This window comes from Populus euphratica, unplaced genomic scaffold (genome assembly GCF_000495115.2).
Source record: "Populus euphratica unplaced genomic scaffold, PopEup_1.0 scaffold204.1, whole genome shotgun sequence".
Taxonomy (NCBI): domain Eukaryota; kingdom Viridiplantae; phylum Streptophyta; class Magnoliopsida; order Malpighiales; family Salicaceae; genus Populus; species Populus euphratica.
Window position 1 is genome coordinate 125,626 of NW_011500087.1, and position 20,399 is coordinate 146,024.

Genomic DNA, 20,399 nt, shown 5'->3' on the forward strand with positions numbered 1-20,399 from the left:
TACTTTAAGACACGTGTCATGCCTGGAGGAACCGTATGCATCTTGTTGAACCCTCCATTATTGATGAGCAAAGGAGTCCTGCAATTAACTGGTTTCTTAAGCAGGAAGGTACGTGGTAGCCGTTGGATTAACCATAGGTCGATCTTCTGGGTCACTCTACGTTTTGTAGCCTAACAGCCTGCGTGTGGCTATGTTGCCACCTAGCGGGGAGATTAGCTATTTTGCCGTGCCAAGCCACAGGCTGGTTTATTTTTATCAGGTTTTTTTTTTAAATATTAAGATATTAGAAAGTAAAAAAAATAATATATATTAAATGATGGATGGAATATTTTTTTAAAATATTAAAGTAATAATATATCAGATTAACTAGATTTAATAAATTCAGCTGAAAATACAACCATAATTTAATCTTTTAAAATTATAAACATGGAAATCTTAAACTCTAACTAAATTAAAAAGTTAAATTTCTAATAAAAAAATAATATTAACTTATATTAACTTATTAAGCTCGGCACCTGATTCATACCACTTTAATTTTACCTTAAAAGGAATTTTAAGAATAGCCGAGAAGCTTAAGAGTTGGGAAAGTTTAAATTCATTAGATACATTTAATATAGTGAGGAGTTTATCAAATTATTAAACGCAATTGACATGTTTAAGGTTATGTGATCAATGTTTTTTTAAAAATTCAAATACAAAAGAAATAAAAATATATTTGATTAAAGAAACAGTAATAAAAATATAAAATAAATAAATTTTTAAAATATATTTCCACACATGCTAAACAAGAAGTACATGAAAACATGTATTTACTGTCTTCATCTCTCTTGTTAAAAAATAGTAACGAAACACTATTTAAAATAGCGTTGAATTAGTATCCCATAATGGTAAAAATATGTTTGGTTAAAGAGTTAAAGATATAAAATAAATAAATTTTTATATTTTTAATGGTAAAAATATGTTTGGTTAAAGAGTTAAAAATATAAAAGAAATAAATTTTTATTTTCCTAAAACATAAAGCTTTTTCAATTGTTCTTGTGTTTTATTGCCCAAAAAAGTAATTTTATTGTTAAAAAAGAAAGTAAAATTTTTGTTTTATTTTGATCAATTTCAAAATATTAAAATGATCAAATTAAAAAGAAGACCATACCTCCATGCTATTAGCTCATATTTTTTTAGGGTAAGATAGTAAATTCATTGTTTTTGTTCATGATACAATGTATTTAGATGAACAGTGAATTCACCGCTACATTAGTTTTTTATTTTATTTTAATACCAGTAACATTAACAATGAAATTTATTCAAGTTCACTGTATTAATTGTATTAACCAACCGAACAACTGGTTTCTTTGTTTAATTAATGATCAATTTAATGACTTTCTTCTTAATTGTTCTACCTCGAAATAATTAATGTGAATAAAATGAAATGGTTCTCCCCAAGGCTCAAGCACACGTCAATGAAGTAACTCATCGCCAAGTTTTTTTTTTTTTGTTTCTTTTAACATGAAGAGTTTTTTTTTTTTTTTTGTTTCTTTTAACATGAATTCAAGTCACCCGCAAATCACACCGGTGTAAGAGAGCACTTAACCTATGCATGCAATAGATGATAAATTATATTTTAATTTAAACAAGGACAGCAATTATGGGAGTATTTACCTAAAATAATAAAATTAATTGAGTGGAGATCCACACATTGTGTAGCATTCGTAATTAATTTAAAGCATATTATTGTCCTTTATTATTTGTTTACAGATAGACAAATGAGCTCTTTCATGCTGGGGAATACACCAAAATGTATATTCAAAGAGATTTATATATTTCATGAATTAATTGCTCAACCAATTATCCTAGCCCGAATTTTATAGGTGTCATTAGCAGCTTGATATAACCATTAATCTAATAATAAACCCATCAAAAGGCAGCATCCACTTAATTAATGTGCTTATTATTCATACTATATTGTCATTAATTTAATAATCATCGGAAAATCTTTATCATGGTGCGAATATTGGTGTAGATCGACCACCTGAAATTAAAAATTAAAATGCGATGTAGTGCTATTGCGAGTCACCGCATTTGACACAAAACCTTGATTAAGAGATGGTTAATCGGCAGTGAGATATTTTAGGGCACTATATAATATATAGTTCTCGTGTTATTATTTAGAATTGTTTAAGAATACAATTGAAATTATATATTTTTTAAATATTATTATTTTTATTTTTTAGAATATTTTAATATACTGATATTAAAAATAATTTTTTAAAATAAAATAAATATCATTTTAATATTTTTAAAAATAAAAATAATTTAAAAAAACAACAGAAACCACGGTAAACACAACCATTTAATTAAAAGTGAGATATCATGAATCATACACGGATCGTATCTTTTTCCTTTTTCCTTCCTGGGGAATATGAACGTTAGCAATTGTTATAAGTTTAATAATTTCAATAATACTGATTATTGCAAGTATATGAAATATTAAAATCCAGATAGGATTGCAGACCTTGTAAAAATTTGTTGGTAAGTTTTCAATAAAATTTTCTTGGTAGGCAAGTTTGCTGCAAATACAAGTCATCCTCCTCCTCGTGGTAGTGTATATTATGGTATTTATTCAATTTATTTTTATATCTTTAATTAAGCTAATTAATTTATTCTTTAGGTGAGATTTTTAGCTTAGTCTACCAGAATCAGTCATGTTATTTTACACATGATAATAGATTTATTTTTAACTATATGTTAAGTTTTTAAGTCGTGTTTATCAATTGCAAATCACATGACTAATTCAGATCAATTGCCTCAAAATAATATTACTCTAATGACATATTAGAAACCAAGCATATTATATTTAGGAATAAAATCAACTCAATTATGGTAACTCAAAAACTTAAAAAAGAATATTGAGAAAAATAAAAACTCATATATATATATATATGTATATATAATGGAATGCATCGTCATCAAACCCTAGATTGGTTATCCAAACAGTACTATAATGCAGTACAACTAGAATTCAAACCTATTTGTTTTTTATGTAAAAAATAAATATTTTTATTTTAAATTAATATTTTTTTAAATTATTTTGATGTGTTAATATTAAAAATAATTTATAAAATATAAAATATTATTTTAATATATTTTTCAATAAAAAATATTTTTAAAAATAATTATTAATATACTTTCAACACCCCTTCTCCATCAAAAGCACAAGTGCAATCCATGGTGAATTGCATTGCCAAAACAGTACATAAATCAATCACTGATTTTTTTTTTTCACTAACATCTTAAAAAAGGTTTTTCTTTCCAAGTTCGCATCTCTTTGTTGTGATTTTTAAAATTTTTTTAATTATGTATTCTCATGACACATGTAATGTTTCTAGACTGCTTGCTATTAAAATTAATGAAAAAGCTTTATTTGTTAAAAAATAATTCAAAATGTTCAAAAAAATAATAATTGTAAAGCTAAGCTCAATTTGATTCAAAGTTTAAAATAATTCTTGATCATTTAGCTTATGTTTAAAAGGGAGACGATGATTTATAACCAAAATAATGCGGTGATGACCTTAGAGTCCATTGAAAAAACAGTTAAGGCCCTATACCTTCCAAAACGCTATAATCTCCGAAGCTCAAAACCTAAACAAGAGGTGGTGCTCCAAGCAAGCTTGGTCACCATAATAAATTTGCAAGAAATCCATTAATTCTCTTAAAAATTTTCATACACTCATTTCATATGACTTCTCCTATGATAAAATATGCAACCAATACAGTGTTTAGGCCTTGATATAAAATGCTATTTTTTAAAAGTATAATTTAATTGATCAAGCTTTAAATTTACTTTATAGATATCATTGTTTTAAATTTTATAAATTCTAAAATTGTTGAAAGTTTACCTAATCATTAATTTTAGATTTATAGGATCTAGATATCAGTTTTAATAATAAAAAAATAAAATATCATTTTTCTTAACTTGTGGTGGCTTCGACATCTTTTGCTTCATCATATTGAAATAAAATCAATCCATTAAGAAATACTAGTGAAAATTAAGCATGGTTTGTTTTTTCTATGTAAAAATATTTTTAATTTTTTTAAAAAAATTTGTTTTAATATTTTTAGATTATTTTAATAGTAAAAATAATTATTTTAAAATATTAAAAATATTATTTTAATATATTTTAATTATTTTAAAATAACAATAGTGTTCTCGCATTGTAGCCGTAAAACGAAAAGGGAAATTTTCCGAGGAGGAGGTAGCTTGGTAGGTAAGCACCAGCTGCCCACCCAATCACACCTCTTGGTTCGTGTGATTTGGGAGGCTGCAAAGGCTCGTGGGCTTCAGCACATTCAAAGGGATGCAATGAAAAGAGTAGCAGTGGGGCTACGGGAAAATAAATTTGTGTTTTGTTAATGTGTGTGTATGTAGTTTATACGCAATTTTAGAATAATTTTTAAATAATAAAAAAATTAAATTAAATTAATTAAAAATTAAACTTAATAATTTTTTAAATTTATTTTTTATGACATCATCAAAGATTTCATGATCTAGATTGGATATATTATTGTATCAATATTTTAAAAAAATATTTTTAAATATTTTTAGTTAAATTAAAATTTTTAATTAAATTAATCTCAATAAAACCGAAGTGTTATAAGGCCACCTTCAATTTTCTTTCATAAAAAAAGCTTGCGAAAAAAAACTCATTTTATTAAAAAAAAAACTTTATTTTTAGAATTGTTTGATAACCTAATAATCCGAGTTTATATTTTATAATTTATGCAAATCTCGAGCTATGTCCTCCAACTATGCGATGAAGCACACTCAAGCCAACAACCACCAGAGCAGCAACAAAAACGCACGCACACCATTATTTCCTCTGCCTTCCAATTTATAATAATCAACAAATAGAAAGTAAATTATTCCTCTAACTCTGCTCTGTCCTCCTCCTACTGTAAAATATCCCAAATCAGGATTTCTCTCTCCCCCGCTCGCTCGCTAAAACCCTAACCCCTTCTCTCTCTCTCGTCATTTCTCTCTATACATTTCCATTGCAGCAGCCGTGGAATCGCAGAATACGGTTATTTTCTTACTTGGTTAAATTTGCATGATCGAGTGAGTTTTTCTTCGAATTTCACTTCTTGTTAGCTTTCGTTACTTCCACTTGTTGCTCGTTTTTAATCGGCGAAGTGTTTTTTTCTTATTGATTTTGAGCTCTTATCTGTTATTTTGCTTGATTTTATTGTGTGAAATTCAGGTTAGGGTTTCTTTTTGTTAAGCTAAAGAGGAGGAATTGTGGTTTTCGTTTTCGTTTTTCTTTCTTTCTTGATTTTCTTTAGCAGAGCTTGTTTGGTGAGCCTAACAGTTGCATTTTGTAGTGGTTGTTAGTGGTGATTTACCTGCATTCTGGTTGATAACCAAAAAGAGTATAAATGCGCGCGCGCACGTGTGCCAATGTGAACAAATTTGGTAATGAGATCTTTGGATTTGTATGTGGTTGTGGGTGTTTTTGATGCTGCATTCGACGTTTAGATTTACATATGGAAACATTTTTTTTCATGCTTTAAAGAGAATTGTATGCTTGAGTTAATGCATTCCGGTTCTAATTTGGTGACTTTGCTGTGAAATATGAGCCGGATACGTTGTTTTTCAATAATCTTGCATTGCTTATGTCTAGGTTCTTTGGTGGTTACATTGAAGTTAGTGGTGTGTATGTATGTCTAACCGGATGTCCTTTGGATGGCAGAGGATTTTAGGTTCAAACCCAATCAATGGCAATGTTAAGAAAAGGAATGTTAGAATGTATAATTCAAGTTGCATTGTTTGTTTTACACAGGAGCTGGGCCTGGTGTTATTCTTAATATCAATAAGTGAATTGATGTTATCTTGAATCTGTCAAGAATTGATCGTTTGTCAAACTTGGCAAAGAATTTAGTGATTTTGGGCTAGTACTTTTTATCTTAGTACTTTACTTACCTGCCAAAATCCAAAAGGTGGACTCCTTATGTTTACCTTTGGCATTTTTTTTTTAACTTTCTTCCTCTGGGTTTATTGCCAACTGAAGGTTGTTAATTGTGTGTACATATGTATACATGCATAATAGTTCTTTAGTTACCTGCCAAAATCCAAAAGGTGGACTCTATATGTTTAGCTTTGGCAATTTTTTTAACTGTCTTCCTCTGGGTTTATTGCCAACTGAAGGTTGTTAATTGCATGTACATATGTATATATGCGTACAATATGTTGGCCTGTATAATTTTCCTTTCTTGGTTATATGTGTTGGGTCTTAACTTGTTAATAGTCCCCATCCTACATGTGTGTTTGTGTGCTCTGTCCTGATATTTATACCCGTAGGAACGGATAGTAAGTGTTCTGGAATCTTATCTCGTACTGATTATAAGGCTGATAGTTGTGGTGGTGATCTTTTCAATAAAATAGAATTAATTTGCTTCCGCTCTTTGCCTAATATTTTGAGATATGCTTATAGATATGCATTCTCTTAAATGATGCCTAAAGGAGAAGGTAATTCATACAGATTGGGATTGCAAAGGGTAAGTATTGCATGGGTGGTCCAGAGGACTCGGTCCTGCCTAGTGTCTTTTCCCCTAATGGTCTCTTGCCTAATGAAGCCAACTCCGTCACTCGAGCACTTGAGCTAGAGAGATGGGCAGTTGCTGAGGAGAGAACTGCAGAACTTATTGCTTGTATTCAGCCCAATCAACCATCTGAGGAGCGCCGAACTGCTGTTTTAGGCTATGTTCAGCGCCTTATAATGAAATGCTTCCCCTGTCAGGTTTGGATAATTTTCCTTATTTGTTTATATTTAGTTACATCTTAATTTTATTGAATGCTGTTAAATGTTGGCTTTTAGATTGGTTTAGTGTTTTTAGGATGGAGGTTGTCATAGTTTTAGTCATTTTGTAAAAACCAAGCAATCATGACTATGAATTACCAGGTGAGACAGTGAGAGTCATGCCACTTACTTCGATGTTTTATCGATGTAAAACTTATAAGAGGGCAGGGAAAACTGGATAACTAACTTATGTGAGTTTGAAACTGATTAATTGTTGCTTTAGAGGGCTTAGGTTACCCAGTCTTCCAGGCTGTTCTGCTGAATGTCATACTTTCTTCTCTTTCATACGGAAATCAAGAAATGAAGTTGCAGGGATGATTGAAAAGATCATTGACCGCATAGTGAGGGAAAACAAAGATGAGAAAAAGGACATCTAATAATTTTCTGTGCAAGATATCTCCATTACTAGCGTACACCCTGCAACGTTATTTTGAAATTTCCACATGTAGCCTGTGGTGGATATGTGTTGAGTTTGCTTAATGATGCCAGACATCTAGAGAATATCGTGTCAAAATTTTTTCTTCCAATTAGTTCTAATGAGTGAAATTGTGATGTGGAATGTTTATTACAGCACCTAAATACTATGGTTTGCTAGTTATAGTAGATTTGGTGCGTTAGGACATAGAGAAATAGGCTATGGGAGGGATTGGGATGTGTTTAGCTTAAGGTTGTGCTTTAGAAAACGAAGCAAATAAGGAACTAACGATCAAGTAAGTTAAAAGAAAAATAAACCGAGAAAACACTCCTAGGATTTCTTTGGCAGCGCATCCTAACCTTGAAGGTTGAAATCTGAATTCCATTCACTGTAAGAACATCCTTTAAAAGTGGGGGTTACAACCAATAAATATATAGGCTAATAAGGTGGTGCACCATAGCTCGTGCTAGTTGGTAAGTCACTAAATGCTGAAGAAGTTGACTGGTTAACTTTGTTTTAACACTAGGTCTTCTATAAACTTTGCATGTGTTACCTGCATTAAGTTGAAATGGTTTGCATTAAGTTGAAATGGTTTTCCTGCTTCATTGCATTTTATAATCATAGGTGTTCACCTTTGGGTCTGTGCCCCTCAAGACCTATCTGCCTGATGGAGATATCGATATAACAGTGTTTACTGAGAGCCAGGATTTGAAGAAAACCTGGGCTGATGAGGTGAAGGATATTTTACAGCACGAGGAGAAGAGTGAGAATGCTGAATTTCATGTAAAAGAGGTTCAGTATATCCAAGCAGAGGTATGTTCTTTCAGTATATCCTTGATGCTTCTTTCCTCATAGAGATGTTTCTCTCTATTTTACTTGATTTACATTTACTGCCATGTTACCACCTGAAAAATGGTTTGGACTGAAATAATCATGTTGTGAGTCTGAAACTGGTTAATATCTGCTTTAGAGGGCTTAGGATACCTAGTCTTCTGGGCTGTTCTGCAGAATGTCATGCTTCTTCTCTGCCATATGGAAATCAAGAAATGAAGTTGCAGTGATGATTGAAAAGAACATCAACCATGCAGTGAGGGAAAATAAAGAGGACAAAAAGGACAATTTTCTAGTGCTCATTTTGTTTTTCCTGTTCTTGTTGTTGGACATTTTCTACTCTTGATTTACTCATGTGGCTCCACTAAACTCTGGCTTATTCAACTGTGTTTGTGTGGGTAATTTGTGTCGCATGCTTCATTCCTTTTAATTGATTAATTAACTCTAATGTTCTTTTGCTTGTATCCTACTCATATATAACTTACTCTTTGGTTGTTTTGTTACAATACTGATGACGTAGTCTTCCCTTCCACTCTTGAAGTACGAGTTAGCACTTTCCAAATATTCATGATTGTAGCTTCCATCATCTTGCAGGTGAAGATCATAAAGTGTCTTGTGGAAAATATTGTAGTAGACATATCCTTTAACCAGCTTGGTGGTTTGTGTACCCTTTGCTTCCTCGAGGAGGTGAAATATTTAACTCCGGGACAGAGATTCCAAATTTATTTTTGTGATTTTCCGAGTGCATCTCTCTCTTTATCTCTTTTGGCTTTCACTAATGACAACTCTCACTTTCAAGGTTGACCAACTGATAAGCCAAAACCATCTATTCAAGCGCAGCATTATATTGATTAAAGCTTGGTGTTATTACGAGAGCCGTATTTTGGGTGCTCACCATGGCCTTATTTCAACTTATGCTCTAGAGACATTGGTTTTGTACATATTCCATGTGTTCAATAATAGATTTGCTGGGCCACTTGAGGTGAAGTTGCTGTTTCTCTTAAATTTGCATTTTTTCAATGCATTTGGCTTTTTAACCTGAAAATCTTTTCATTGTATCTGCAGGTACTTTATCGCTTTCTGGAGTTTTTCAGTAAATTTGACTGGGAAAACTTTTGCATTAGTCTATGGGGCCCAGTTCCAATTAATTCACTTCCTAATGTGACTGGTAAGTGTGCATCCTGTGAATGATATTTTAAGAACCAGTGCTTTTAGTGATGTTTCTGCTAGTAGTTGTATTGCAATGGCTGTTTCTGAATTCACTTTCTGAGATGTTACAGCTCTCTCTCCGCGCGAAGATGGTGGACAGTTACTCCTCAGCCAATTGTTTCTAGAAGTGTGCAGCTCGGTGTATGCTGTCTTTCCTAGCCAGCAGGAAAATCAGGAGCAATCCTTCGTTTCCAAATATTTTAATGTCATTGATCCTTTGCGTACAAATAACAATCTTGGCCGTAGTGTCAGTAAGGGTATTGCTCCAAACTAAAGCTGGAATAACTTTCACATTAATGTTGAGTTAGCAAGTTGTTTGCATTTATGCATACATGCATGAATGTATGTGCTTATTTGATATCCCTGCAGTCAGACACTCACACAAACACACACTATGCTTTTGATATGATGAAGTCACATAACTGAGGCCTGGTTGAGTTGGTTTGAATAAAAACATGCCTGCTGTTTGTCAGCAGGAGTGCTTTCTTAATGGTCTCTCAGCAATGATTTATGTTTTGTTCCTATGTTTTGAGGACTGAGGCAGTTTCAGTGGTTGTCACATGCTTCTCTTGTTAAATGTGATCTTGGAAATATCAGATAGGGATTGCATCTTTTATTTATGTTCCTTTTTTCATTTATAGTGTTGTCTAATTGCTTAATTCCTCATTGTTTTGCTAGGTAACTTCTATAGGATTCGTAGTGCTTTTGCTTTTGGAGCTCAGCGTCTGGCCAGATTACTTGACTGTCCAAAAGAGAATCTACTTGCTGAATTCAACCAGTTTTTCATGAATACCTGGGATAGGCATTGTAAAGGTCATCGCCCTGATGCTCCAAGTCCCGATCACATTGTTCAATGGCCAATCAAGTCAAATATAATTGATGGTTCTGAGACTTTTAGAAATTACTCAAGCAGCAAAAAGACAAAAGAGGATCCTTCTGGTCATCAATCTAAGGTTGGGGTGATTCATGCTGCTCATGTATCTGATGGTGTTTCCTCCAAGCATGGCAACCACATTTTAAAACTAACATCCACATCTGGTGAGATATCAGCTATATCTGGAAATCTAGGCCAGAGGATGCAGGCCAACTTGACTAACTCCACAGACTCGGATCATAATAATCAAAATTTAAGATCCAATAGTTTGAATGAGAATGCACATAATGAAAAGACAACAAGTTCCAGAACAGAGTACTTGGGGAATGAAGGGCATTCTCGATATCAGTTCGCAACGACTCAATCCAGTCCTGAACTAATTGTTACATCCAGTGAAGTCCCTTCTCGAGGGAGGCGTAACAAGGCATCAGAGACAGTAAATGGCCAGACTGCTTCTATGAGGTCACAAAATAGTAGGAGGAGAAATTTGGTTCCTGAGGTTTTGGAGAACCATGGTGCAAGATTTTCAACTGACGACTCACTATCTTCAAGGCATAGCCTATCCCATCAGAGCATTGATGTTGCTGTTGATTCTACTAGTGCTTCAAATAGCTATTTTGGTGATTCTGGTGAAGGAACCACGGAAGACCACCTTTCTCTTTCTGAAACAATGCAGTTGCATCAGGAAGAGCAAGATCGTGTTAACATGGCATCTTTCAGTGGTTATAGTGTCAACGAACAGGGTCAGATGCCTGTGAATTTAGCTTCTGGTCAACTGCCTTTTGCAATACCACCTGCTAATCTTGGATATGGTCAAAAACAAATGACTGGTACAGTTCCCATAAATGCTCCTCCTTTTGAGTCCCCTTGGGTGCCGAACATGCATTATCATCCAAGTTTTATTCCATATCCATTTTCCCACTATTTTCCAAGCATTGGAATGACCTTGGATCAAGAAGTGATGATTGAAAAGGTTGATGCTAAATTGGCATCTACAGAGTTTAGGCAAGAGGTGAGCGATCATGGTTTTTGGTCTAAGCCAGTTGCAGATTCTGTAAGAAATCAACAGAACAGAAGCTCCCAATCTCGATTGCAGGAGCATAGGCAACCTTTTGCTTCTGTTGAGTCTAGCCATGTCCATTCAACCCATGTAAGTACCTCCGGCAGTTTCTCACCAAGGGATCATGAATTAATTACAGAAGACAGAGATCTGATTAGGGAAAATTACAGTGAGGGTGCTGAATATCAAATACATAGGGAGTCTGATGCTTATTCATTGGCCAGTTTAAGAATTGTACCCGTTTCACAAGCATCCTCCTCAGGAAGCAAATCTGAAGATAATGGTGATGGGTCACTTTTGAGGACTCATAAGTCAATGAAGGGTCAGCAGGGAAAGAAATCTTTTCCTTCTACAGATCCACCTATTGCATATGGGATGGATAAGAATGAAAGGCAGCATGGAGATGAATCAGCTAATCACATATCTTCTCAGCCGGATGATGATGACAGAGAGTTGGTTCGGCTGTCAACCTCAGGCACTGAACTGTCAGAAAGCGTGGTTTCTGGTGTTGGTGCTTCTTCACATGTTTGGAATCATCAAATACCTAGTTATGATCCATCATCAATGAGTAGATCAAATTCAATGCTTCCAGTTGCTCCAATGTTTGTGGGTCCCGAATCGCATCAGAGAACTAACATTAACCATGGAGCACTACCTGTTGCATTTTATCCTGCAGGACCACCGGTGCCTTTTCTAACTACGTTTCCATCTTACAACCTTCCAACTGAAGCAGGAACCTCAATTGTATCCACCAGAAAATCTGATAGGGACGAAGAATTCAACAATTCTCAAAATAATCACTCGAATCAAATTTTAGATTCATCTGAGAATGTTGACCAGTCAGAGAATTTAAATACTTTTACATCTGTGAATAATGCTTCTTCCTTAGTGCATTCTGAACAGAGCAGATCTGACATTTTGAATAGTGATTTTGCAAGCCACTGGAATAATCTACAGTATGGGCGGCTTTGCCAATATGCTCCAAATAAAGATTCCTTGCCCATTCCATATCCTGTTGTGGTACCACCGATGTACTTCCAGGGACATTTCCCGTGGGATGGTCCTGGAAGACCTGCAAACATGAATCTCTTCACTCAACATATGAATGGTCCTCATCTTATCCCTGTATCTCCTGTCCAGCCAGGATCTAGTAGGCAGACGAGCTTTTATCAACATTATGCAGATGATCTTCCTAGATACCGTAGTGGAACTGGAACTTACCTGCCCAATCCGGTAAATTGACATCTTTCCCCCAATAAATTCTTTTGGTAAAGAACTATGCTTGACATCTTTCATTTCTCTATGTAACTTGAGGACCAGGATATCAGCAAGAATTGTTGCCATGGTTATTGTTCTATTATATCTCATGAAAGTTTGATTCCATTGTATGTGCTACTAGTATATTCGCGTAGTTGTATTTTCTTCGTTTTGCAGCAAGTTTCAATTGCTAAAGATATTTTTCTTATGTGGCTTATAATGGATGCCATTTAATGGAGGCGAAAGGTTTTTTTTCTTTCCAATAGATAATGTTAAAATTTAAGCTTTACCTCATTCTTTTAAACCAAGGATTGTCTCTGTTTAGGAGGGTATCCTTATGATCTGATGCAAGGAGGAAAATAGGTCCTGGGTTGAAATGTAAACATGTGTTCTGTAATGCCGTGGTGATCTCTTTCTATCAACAGGTTAACTCTAGAGGTTCTGAAAAGAGGGCTTTCTGGAGGATAGGAGTTGGGATTTCTTGAATTCTTGGCTAAGGGTGATTAGTTCGTTCTTGATTTGTCTATGATTTCAGTTGATACTTGGGTCACTAGAAAGAAAAATTTCATAAACTTGCAGACTATCCAAGGTCATCTTAGCTCATATATACATTGCATGCTCTTCCGGGTGATGCAAAATAAGTATTAGATATGCCCTCTTAGAAGTATGAGAATGGCAATATAGTTGTAGATAACTCTGTAGAAGCGGCTCAGTGAAGCTGTAATATTTTGATAAATGACTCGCTTTGAGCCATATTGTGCTGCCTCTGAACTGATAAGACCTCTTGTAATTTGTATCTCGATACTGGTTTTAATTGAATTTGTGACTCTTCATGTTTTGGTTTGATGTTGATCGACCTTTCCTTTTTATTTTTCATGTTTGGAGGGGATTGTGGTTTATTGTAAAGTTTTTTTTTCTGTCTTCAGAAATTATCTTTCAGGGATCGACAATCTTCCAATACTAGAAATCATGGGGGAAATTACAACTATGACCGGAAGGACCACCATGATGAAAGGGAAGGAAATTGGAACAACAACCCAAGACCACGATCTGGTGCTCGTGGTCAAAGTCAGAACCAGGGGGAGAAGTCATCCTTTAGGATGGATAGGAGTACAGCAAATAATCGCCGTTCTGACAGGTCATGGAACTCAAAGCAAGATCCTCTTCCACGATACCATCCCCGCAATTCATTTAGGTTCTCGAACTCCACGGACCGTGTTTCTACCAATGCGGCATATGGCATGTATCCACCAGTACCAGTTGTGACTACTAGTGGAGTTTCTGCATCTGTAGTTATGCTTTATCCATATGACCAAAATGCAGGCTACAATTCTCCTGATCAGCATCTAGAATTTGCAGGACCAGCTCGTTTCACAGCTGATAAGGCATCACCACATCTTCGTGAAGATTCATCAAGAGGCATTAATGAGCAACAAGATACCCGAAGAGATTCTGATCTTTCTTCTCCAGATCAGCCATCCTCACCCCGGGTTCACAGGTATTTTCTCTTCCTCTTGTCATAGATGGCCTATTCAATGTGTGCTATAAAGTTTTAAGAGGTTTCTAGAAAGAGCTTCCGAGTTGTTTTATGAAGTTGTGTCTTGAAAAGTGGATTGCCCCTACTGAGGCCATACGAGTTTATTCAAGTAGCTTGGGTGGAAATGTGCTTGATAGGATGCCGCTCATTATTACTGGTTGACACAAGGACAAACTTATTTTGGAGATTATAAAATTTATGGTCAAGCATGTTTGGGGAACTATTCAGCTGGATAGCATTCTTGCCAAGCTACTTGAATTGCCATTTTCATTTGTACCTTGAATTTTTTTGATTTACACACGTTAATTGCCTGTTGCATATTTCATCAGAGTAGCGTTTGATATGGTTGATGTACTTATCTTCTCAGGAGGGTTTGATTACGTGGCTAGATCAGCATGCCAAAGAATGATTCATTCACAGAAACCAGATTTTCCTCTTGCATATCTGAACCAGGCAGACGAAGTGGGTGGGATGAAGAGGAACTACACGGGTAAGCCTCACTTCACCCTGCCCCTCAGTTTGCCCCTCTCAGGGGAAGGTTGAACTTTTGGTCGCTGGTTTACAATGTCTTATACCAGCATGCCTGCTGCACATGCTTTACAGAAAGGATAGATACCGACTATACCCATTTTCATGAAGATCTGAAAGACGTGATGAAGAAATGCAAGGAAGGAGGGAGTGCACGCTGTGGTAGATGGCAAATTGAAAAGGTGAGAAGGTCAAGAGGATTATTGTTCCGAGTGCCCCCCTAATGGTTCCTGAGAGACGAGACTCGGAGGAATAGATGAGAAGTACAGGTTGTGCTTTAGTTTCTTCAATACAAACCATGGGTTTCAACACCCATTAGGTTTTTACATGAAACAGTGTTAAAAAAATGATTAGACAGGAGAATATCGAAGTTGGATCTTTTTTAGTGGCAGTTATCTTAGAGAAGGGTTCAAACCAATATGCCCAGCCAACTATTGGAAGCCATTGGCGTTTAATTGTCAACGTTGGGCATCTTGAGTTGTATGAGATTCAGATTCTAATCTTGAAACGGTAATTTCTCCTCTGATTTATTTTTGCTCCTCCCATTCCCTTTATTTATTTATTTATTTTTGAGCATAGTCCACCCAGTCTTGTTTGTGTAAAGTTTCAGGCTCAAATAGTTTTTAAGAAAATATTTTTTGACAAGTCTTTCAAATAATAAAAATCATTAGGGGGTTTTGGCCAGAAATTTTAAAACAGTTAAAAGATTTTTCGACATTAATGTGGTGAAGTAAACTACTGGGTTTTGATACAATCTGGGTGAGTCAGGATGCAGTCATTCACAAACATTTTTCTTTATTTATGTTGGCTAATTTACAAGCCGTGAGCATATGATACTACTATACAAAACAACAAATAAAATGGCTCCTGGCTTTCCTCACTGTATGTATAAACACACATCTATTTCCATACAAAATTCCTCTCCGCACAGGACTGTCTCAACTTTTAGCTACCTACACCCCAGATCTGAGACAGAGACCTGCTCGAACTAGAGGCCTTCCTCCACCTTGCTAGACGTAGCAAGAAAGTCAAGACTTCGGACGGGTCATGGAGGGAGTGGGAAGCTTTCGTATCCTTCGGACTGGACGCTACCACGATTGGATACCCTTGGCCTCTCTTTTGAATCACCTGCAAGAGTGAAAACAAAGGGAGACTGGTTAAGCAACTTGATCTTGTAGCAGGAATTCTGAACTAAAGCAACCGTTTCCTTGAACAGTACCTTGAAAGCATCCTCATCTGTCCGGTCATCTCCGATATAGACTGGGAGAACATCGGTGCAGTTGCCTAACCCTAGAGTATCGAGCAAATATTCCAGGGCGTTGCCTTTGTCCCATTCTATTGATGGTCGTATTTCCATAACCTTCATGTAGAATCACAGAAACATTAGACGACAATCATGTTAATCAGTTACAGACATTTAGAGATTGATAGAATGTTAAGGACACTTGTGCGTACCTTCTTACCCCAACCCAAACGAAAGTCTGGATAGTGTTTCAGAATAGACTTCACCTTCTCCTCTAAGATCCCATAATCCTGGATTCGATACGAAAACAATCCTTGTATTTCAAAATCCTTTCTTCCCATGCAAATTAACTCATAATGTCATGCTTTATATAGATAGTTTGTGGTGATGGCGATGCTGGAATGAAACAGAACTAAAAGATTTGGGCTTAGGGCTTTATTTTTACCTCATCTCGAACTTGTCGAAAATGTACAGAGACACAGAATCTATTGTTTTCTACACTGGCACCTTGTATTTTCATAATTGCCTCTTCCAGTTCTTTCAGAATCTGTTACAAACACACAGAATTTGTCACTATATGACCATGAGTTGGAATTGGTGTCTGCTAAGACTAAAATGGATGTTCACAAATAAAGAAGCCGACCTACCTTTTGAATTGAAGGCAAGAATTTCTGAGCAGGTTGAAAGACAGCTTCATTGCCCTGCCAAAGGGAACAAAGCATGTGATCAGTTATGAGGGAATTAAGCGAATGTCCGTTCTTCTTTTCGAAAACCGTTCTACTACGATTGAGCATCCCCCCCTGTCTTCTTCGTTAACTCATTCTCATGCTTCTTTGCAAAGAACGTGTCTCCAGACCAAAAAACAGGAAAAATGGACTACTCATATTTACCTTTCTGTCAAGGGATACAGTATGATATTTCCCATCACTAGACCTAACAGGCCTAGGTGGTGCCATAATGTCCATCCCATGGCTTCCAGCATAATATATGTTATTCAACTGAACAAATCCTTTCACCTGCCGAGAGGACACCATGAACACATTATCAAACTTTGCCTCATAAATTGCACCAAAAATCTAATATATAGAAAGATTGCTAAAAGCAAGCAAAAAAATCTTCCTATGTAGTTACCTTATCTCTGCTTCTACCACTGATTATAGCTGTTGGAAAGTATGTCGCAACTTCACGAACTGCTGCACGCATCTGCACATTGAGGGTTTAATGCTTTAACAACAATTTTATAGTCCGCATTATTTTCATGTAACTGTTCAATACATTCAACATGGGTCTCTTATACTTGTGGATTTAACTCAGATACGAGAGAGAAAACGTTGCGTCATCATGTTTCGGAAAAGTTTCTCCTCATTTACATGCATTAGCATTAGTGATTACCTCATCAGACATGAAAGCACGATCGGGATCATTTACAATCGGCGAGAGAGTCCCATCGTAGTCTAGAAACACGACGATCTTCTTCCCCTTTGCATCTTTCATCATCTGATCAAATGAGGTCAATGCTGAAGGATGGTCCACCTAATAGTTTGGTATATATATCGTGGTCAGATGCTTGCTGGAAATTAGAAGCAAGTTTGACTTTAATGCAATGGAAAATACTGGTGAAATTGAACTCACCATCCATGAACTGTTATTTGCATCATCAGAAACAGCTCCATTGATTACAGGATGACATGAATTTGGTGCTCTCTCATTTGAAGAGAGATCACTAATACCAGGCTGCACCTTTTGCCTGTTGGAAGATCTTTGAAATCCCATGGCCTGGTTAAGCTTTGCAAAATTTCTCTTAAACATATCTGTTTACCGGAAAAATCAACTTACATTCTGTCTCAGTTAGCGTCTTCGGGGGTTCTTCAGCAAGCTAATATCTAAAGAATCTGCAATGAAACCAACATATCAAACATTCGAGTACCCACAATTAGATCAAAAACCAATATAAAGAGAAAATATCATTGAAACTTCTAATTAATAAACAAAGTGATTAATCTTTTTTAAAAAATGAGCAAAAGGGCATTAATAATGACATTGACCCATCCATGCAGTTACCTCTATATATTAAAGTTTGAATCATATATTAATTTCTATCATTGTCAAAGCATACCAAGATGAGAATGACTGATGAGGAGTGGGTTTTGGAGTGTGGCTCAAAACTTTCTTCTGACATGCATCCTGTTTAACATGTAAACATCCAGGCCTCACAAACCAAACCAAGAGATAGCTAGCTCCCATGCATATACATGCTCAAAATTAATTAGTTGATAATTCATATGAACTACTTATGTTGGTTACCAGAATTACTCTTGTCGATCCTTCATAGAGAACCCTTTTAAAACTTAATAAACGGTACCGAATGATTTCTCATCATAAAAGCAGAAGAGGGCAGCTGGACAAATCCCAAAACATGACCTAATACAAACACAATCTTTATATTATATGGATTCAATTACGTATACAGGAGATGATTCCTAGATAGTGCAGGTGTATCGAGTTCTTGAATTTGACTCCTGATGGAGACTTCAGATCGTATATTGTGTAGATACTTTCTCCTGTTATTTCATTACGTGAAAGTGATAATGTAACATATTAGACTCCATAAAATTATAAACTCAAAAAATCCCCAAGTAAAAAAGAGTGCTTATTTACGCGGTTTCCAATGTTGCAAACCGTGTTTTAAGTCCAAAAAACATTAATTTGACGTGTAACTAGGCTTGGTGGACCGACCATTCGATATCCTACAGTAATACATAAGCTTTTCTAAATATTTTTGAGATATTTAGGATTTCATTGAACATAAAATTAATGTAAATTTTTTAGGGAAATCGATTTGACAGTAGGTAGTCGGCATATCCTGAGGGGGGGCACAAATTCACCTCCCCTCTAAAGAGAAGTTTACTTCCGAGATAAATATTTTCCTCATCATTGTAAAAGTGAATACTATGTGAGACAAGTTTCACCTGCCATTGGATAGAGACATGCAATAACTATGTTGATTTTATCCAGAAAAAGCAGCCAAAGCAAGGACAAGACATAACCTCCATAAAAAGTAAAAACAAGAAAAAAGTTCGTTATATCATAGGCTAAGCATGCAAACCCTAAGTTCACCATGATGGCAAGAAACAAAAGTAACCTCCTTTGTCACCTAATCGAATTGAGAAACCTCTTTAGACACCCAAGTACTGACTCAAAAAACCAGATTTTTATGTTCCTTAATCAAGAAAGCAAAAAGGAGGCGTTACTAGGGGGAAAAAAGAGGAATTTTTTGTTTTGTTTTGCATGATTTGTATCTTGATTATTTAACACTACAAGTTCTATTTAGTATTGCGGTACAATTATTTTTTTATATTTTTAAATGGTTTTAATGTATTAATATTAAAAATAAATTTTATATAAAATTTTATCCTATGATATTTATATTTGTTAACAATTATGGCCATTGACTTATTGTAACCGAAAGTGTTCGTAGAAAGAAAACAAGAAGAAGGATGAGAAGCAAAATCGAGTTAGTTAACAAAGAAAGGCCAAACCCACGTGTAAGCAGGAGAAATGGTTCTTTATTGAACAAGAGACACGGCTTTGAAAAATACAGAGTGAGACCAAGACCTAATCCCTAAAGACCAAGACAGACCACATCCAACACACAGACCAGGTGGCACAGTCTCAGAGAAAAGAAAATACGTGGAAAATACAGTTCGATTTCATATATATATATATAAGCAGAAATTAAAAAAGAAAAAGTATCATGCTCTTCAGCAATATTATAATTAAGGTAATTACGTGGAAAGGCAATGCATGATGAATGAAGATATTCACTAATGACACTTTTCATGGGCTAATCAATTCATTAATGACTCTCAGCTGGTTAAGTGATCACGGACCAACAGCAACAGTCCTTTTTTCTATACTAATTTAGATCAAATCAAAGCAGATTAAAGGGTTGTTTGATTAAAATAAAACCCACTTTCCTCTTGCTTCCACGCGCTTTTTTTTTTTAAAAAAACTTTATTTCTATCAGTTGAGGTGAGACCAGAAATAATTGGACCTAGTTATTATATTTTATTTCCCTCCTAATGGAATGCATGCATTACCTGAGTAATTACTCATAATTCCATGATTAAGAGTTCATTTGATTACGTGGCTAACTATAAGAGTGGCCGCGCTAAAAATATCAGACAGTTATGAGTTGGCCACGTTACCAAATAGAACCCAAAATCTTTTTGAATCACAATCTCCTATGATCCCTAGATTATTGACCATCAAATCCAAACAAAACCCTAAAATTTGCACAAGCCAATTACAACCTAACCCTTAAAGGGTTTGTTCAAGGATAGTGAAAACAAAAAAAAGTGTATTGTCACCATGCAACTAATCACCATCACAACATGCTTTTAACCGTTTTTTAGGTACTAATCCTTTCTCTATAAGGGCCCGACAGCTCCACAATATTCCCCAAAACTACCAGAACTTAACTGAAGAGAAAGGCAACTGGTCGGTCTGACTTCCAATCTCAAGCCTGTGTGGGTCACATCAAATCATCATAGTGACACGTGTCATATAGTAGTAGGGCTGATCAAGAGCGGGTCAG

General features: G+C 35.3%; 2 protein-coding genes across 13 annotated transcripts in view; one reads left to right on the top strand and one right to left on the bottom strand.

Moving 5' to 3' along the window:
- Positions 1-4,794: 4,794 nt before the first annotated feature.
- Positions 4,795-15,092, top strand: LOC105109004 (uncharacterized). Of its 7 annotated transcripts, XM_011003561.1 has the most exons (12): positions 4,795-5,110; positions 6,512-6,788; positions 7,888-8,076; positions 8,689-8,781; positions 8,894-9,076; positions 9,160-9,262; positions 9,375-9,560; positions 9,982-11,981; positions 12,141-12,470; positions 13,421-13,992; positions 14,399-14,521; positions 14,635-15,092. In XM_011003561.1, the coding sequence occupies exons 2-11, from the start codon at positions 6,558-6,560 to the stop codon at positions 14,406-14,408; spliced, it is 3,897 nt and encodes a 1,298-aa protein (XP_011001863.1). In that variant the 5' UTR covers positions 4,795-5,110; positions 6,512-6,557; the 3' UTR covers positions 14,409-14,521; positions 14,635-15,092. The 7 variants fall into 7 exon arrangements, with proteins under 7 accessions (XP_011001863.1, XP_011001858.1, XP_011001857.1 ...); XM_011003556.1 differs by having other exon boundaries at positions 4,796-5,110; positions 6,483-6,788; positions 9,982-12,470; XM_011003555.1 differs by having other exon boundaries at positions 4,796-5,110; positions 9,982-12,470.
- A 39-nt stretch (positions 15,093-15,131) lies between these two features.
- The window catches only part of LOC105109006 (probable trehalose-phosphate phosphatase 4), a 6,725-nt gene continuing 1,457 nt past the window's right edge, over positions 15,132-20,399 (bottom strand). The window contains exons 2-12 of one of the 6 annotated variants that reach the window (XM_011003568.1): positions 17,919-17,986; positions 17,639-17,694; positions 17,435-17,561; positions 17,195-17,335; positions 16,934-17,005; positions 16,693-16,818; positions 16,450-16,503; positions 16,248-16,349; positions 16,015-16,092; positions 15,779-15,919; positions 15,343-15,687 (exon numbers count right to left, since the gene is read on the bottom strand). In XM_011003568.1, the coding sequence (XP_011001870.1) occupies positions 15,505-15,687; positions 15,779-15,919; positions 16,015-16,092; positions 16,248-16,349; positions 16,450-16,503; positions 16,693-16,818; positions 16,934-17,005; positions 17,195-17,335; positions 17,435-17,437 (900 nt within the window). In that variant the 5' untranslated portion in view covers positions 17,438-17,561; positions 17,639-17,694; positions 17,919-17,986 and the 3' untranslated portion in view covers positions 15,343-15,504. Of the gene's footprint in view, positions 15,688-15,778; positions 15,920-16,014; positions 16,093-16,247; positions 16,350-16,449; positions 16,504-16,692; positions 16,819-16,933; positions 17,006-17,194; positions 17,336-17,434; positions 17,695-17,918; positions 17,987-18,106; positions 18,241-20,399 lie in introns of those variants that run through there. The other 5 variants (XM_011003566.1, XM_011003563.1, XM_011003567.1 and 2 more) reach the window with 5 other exon arrangements.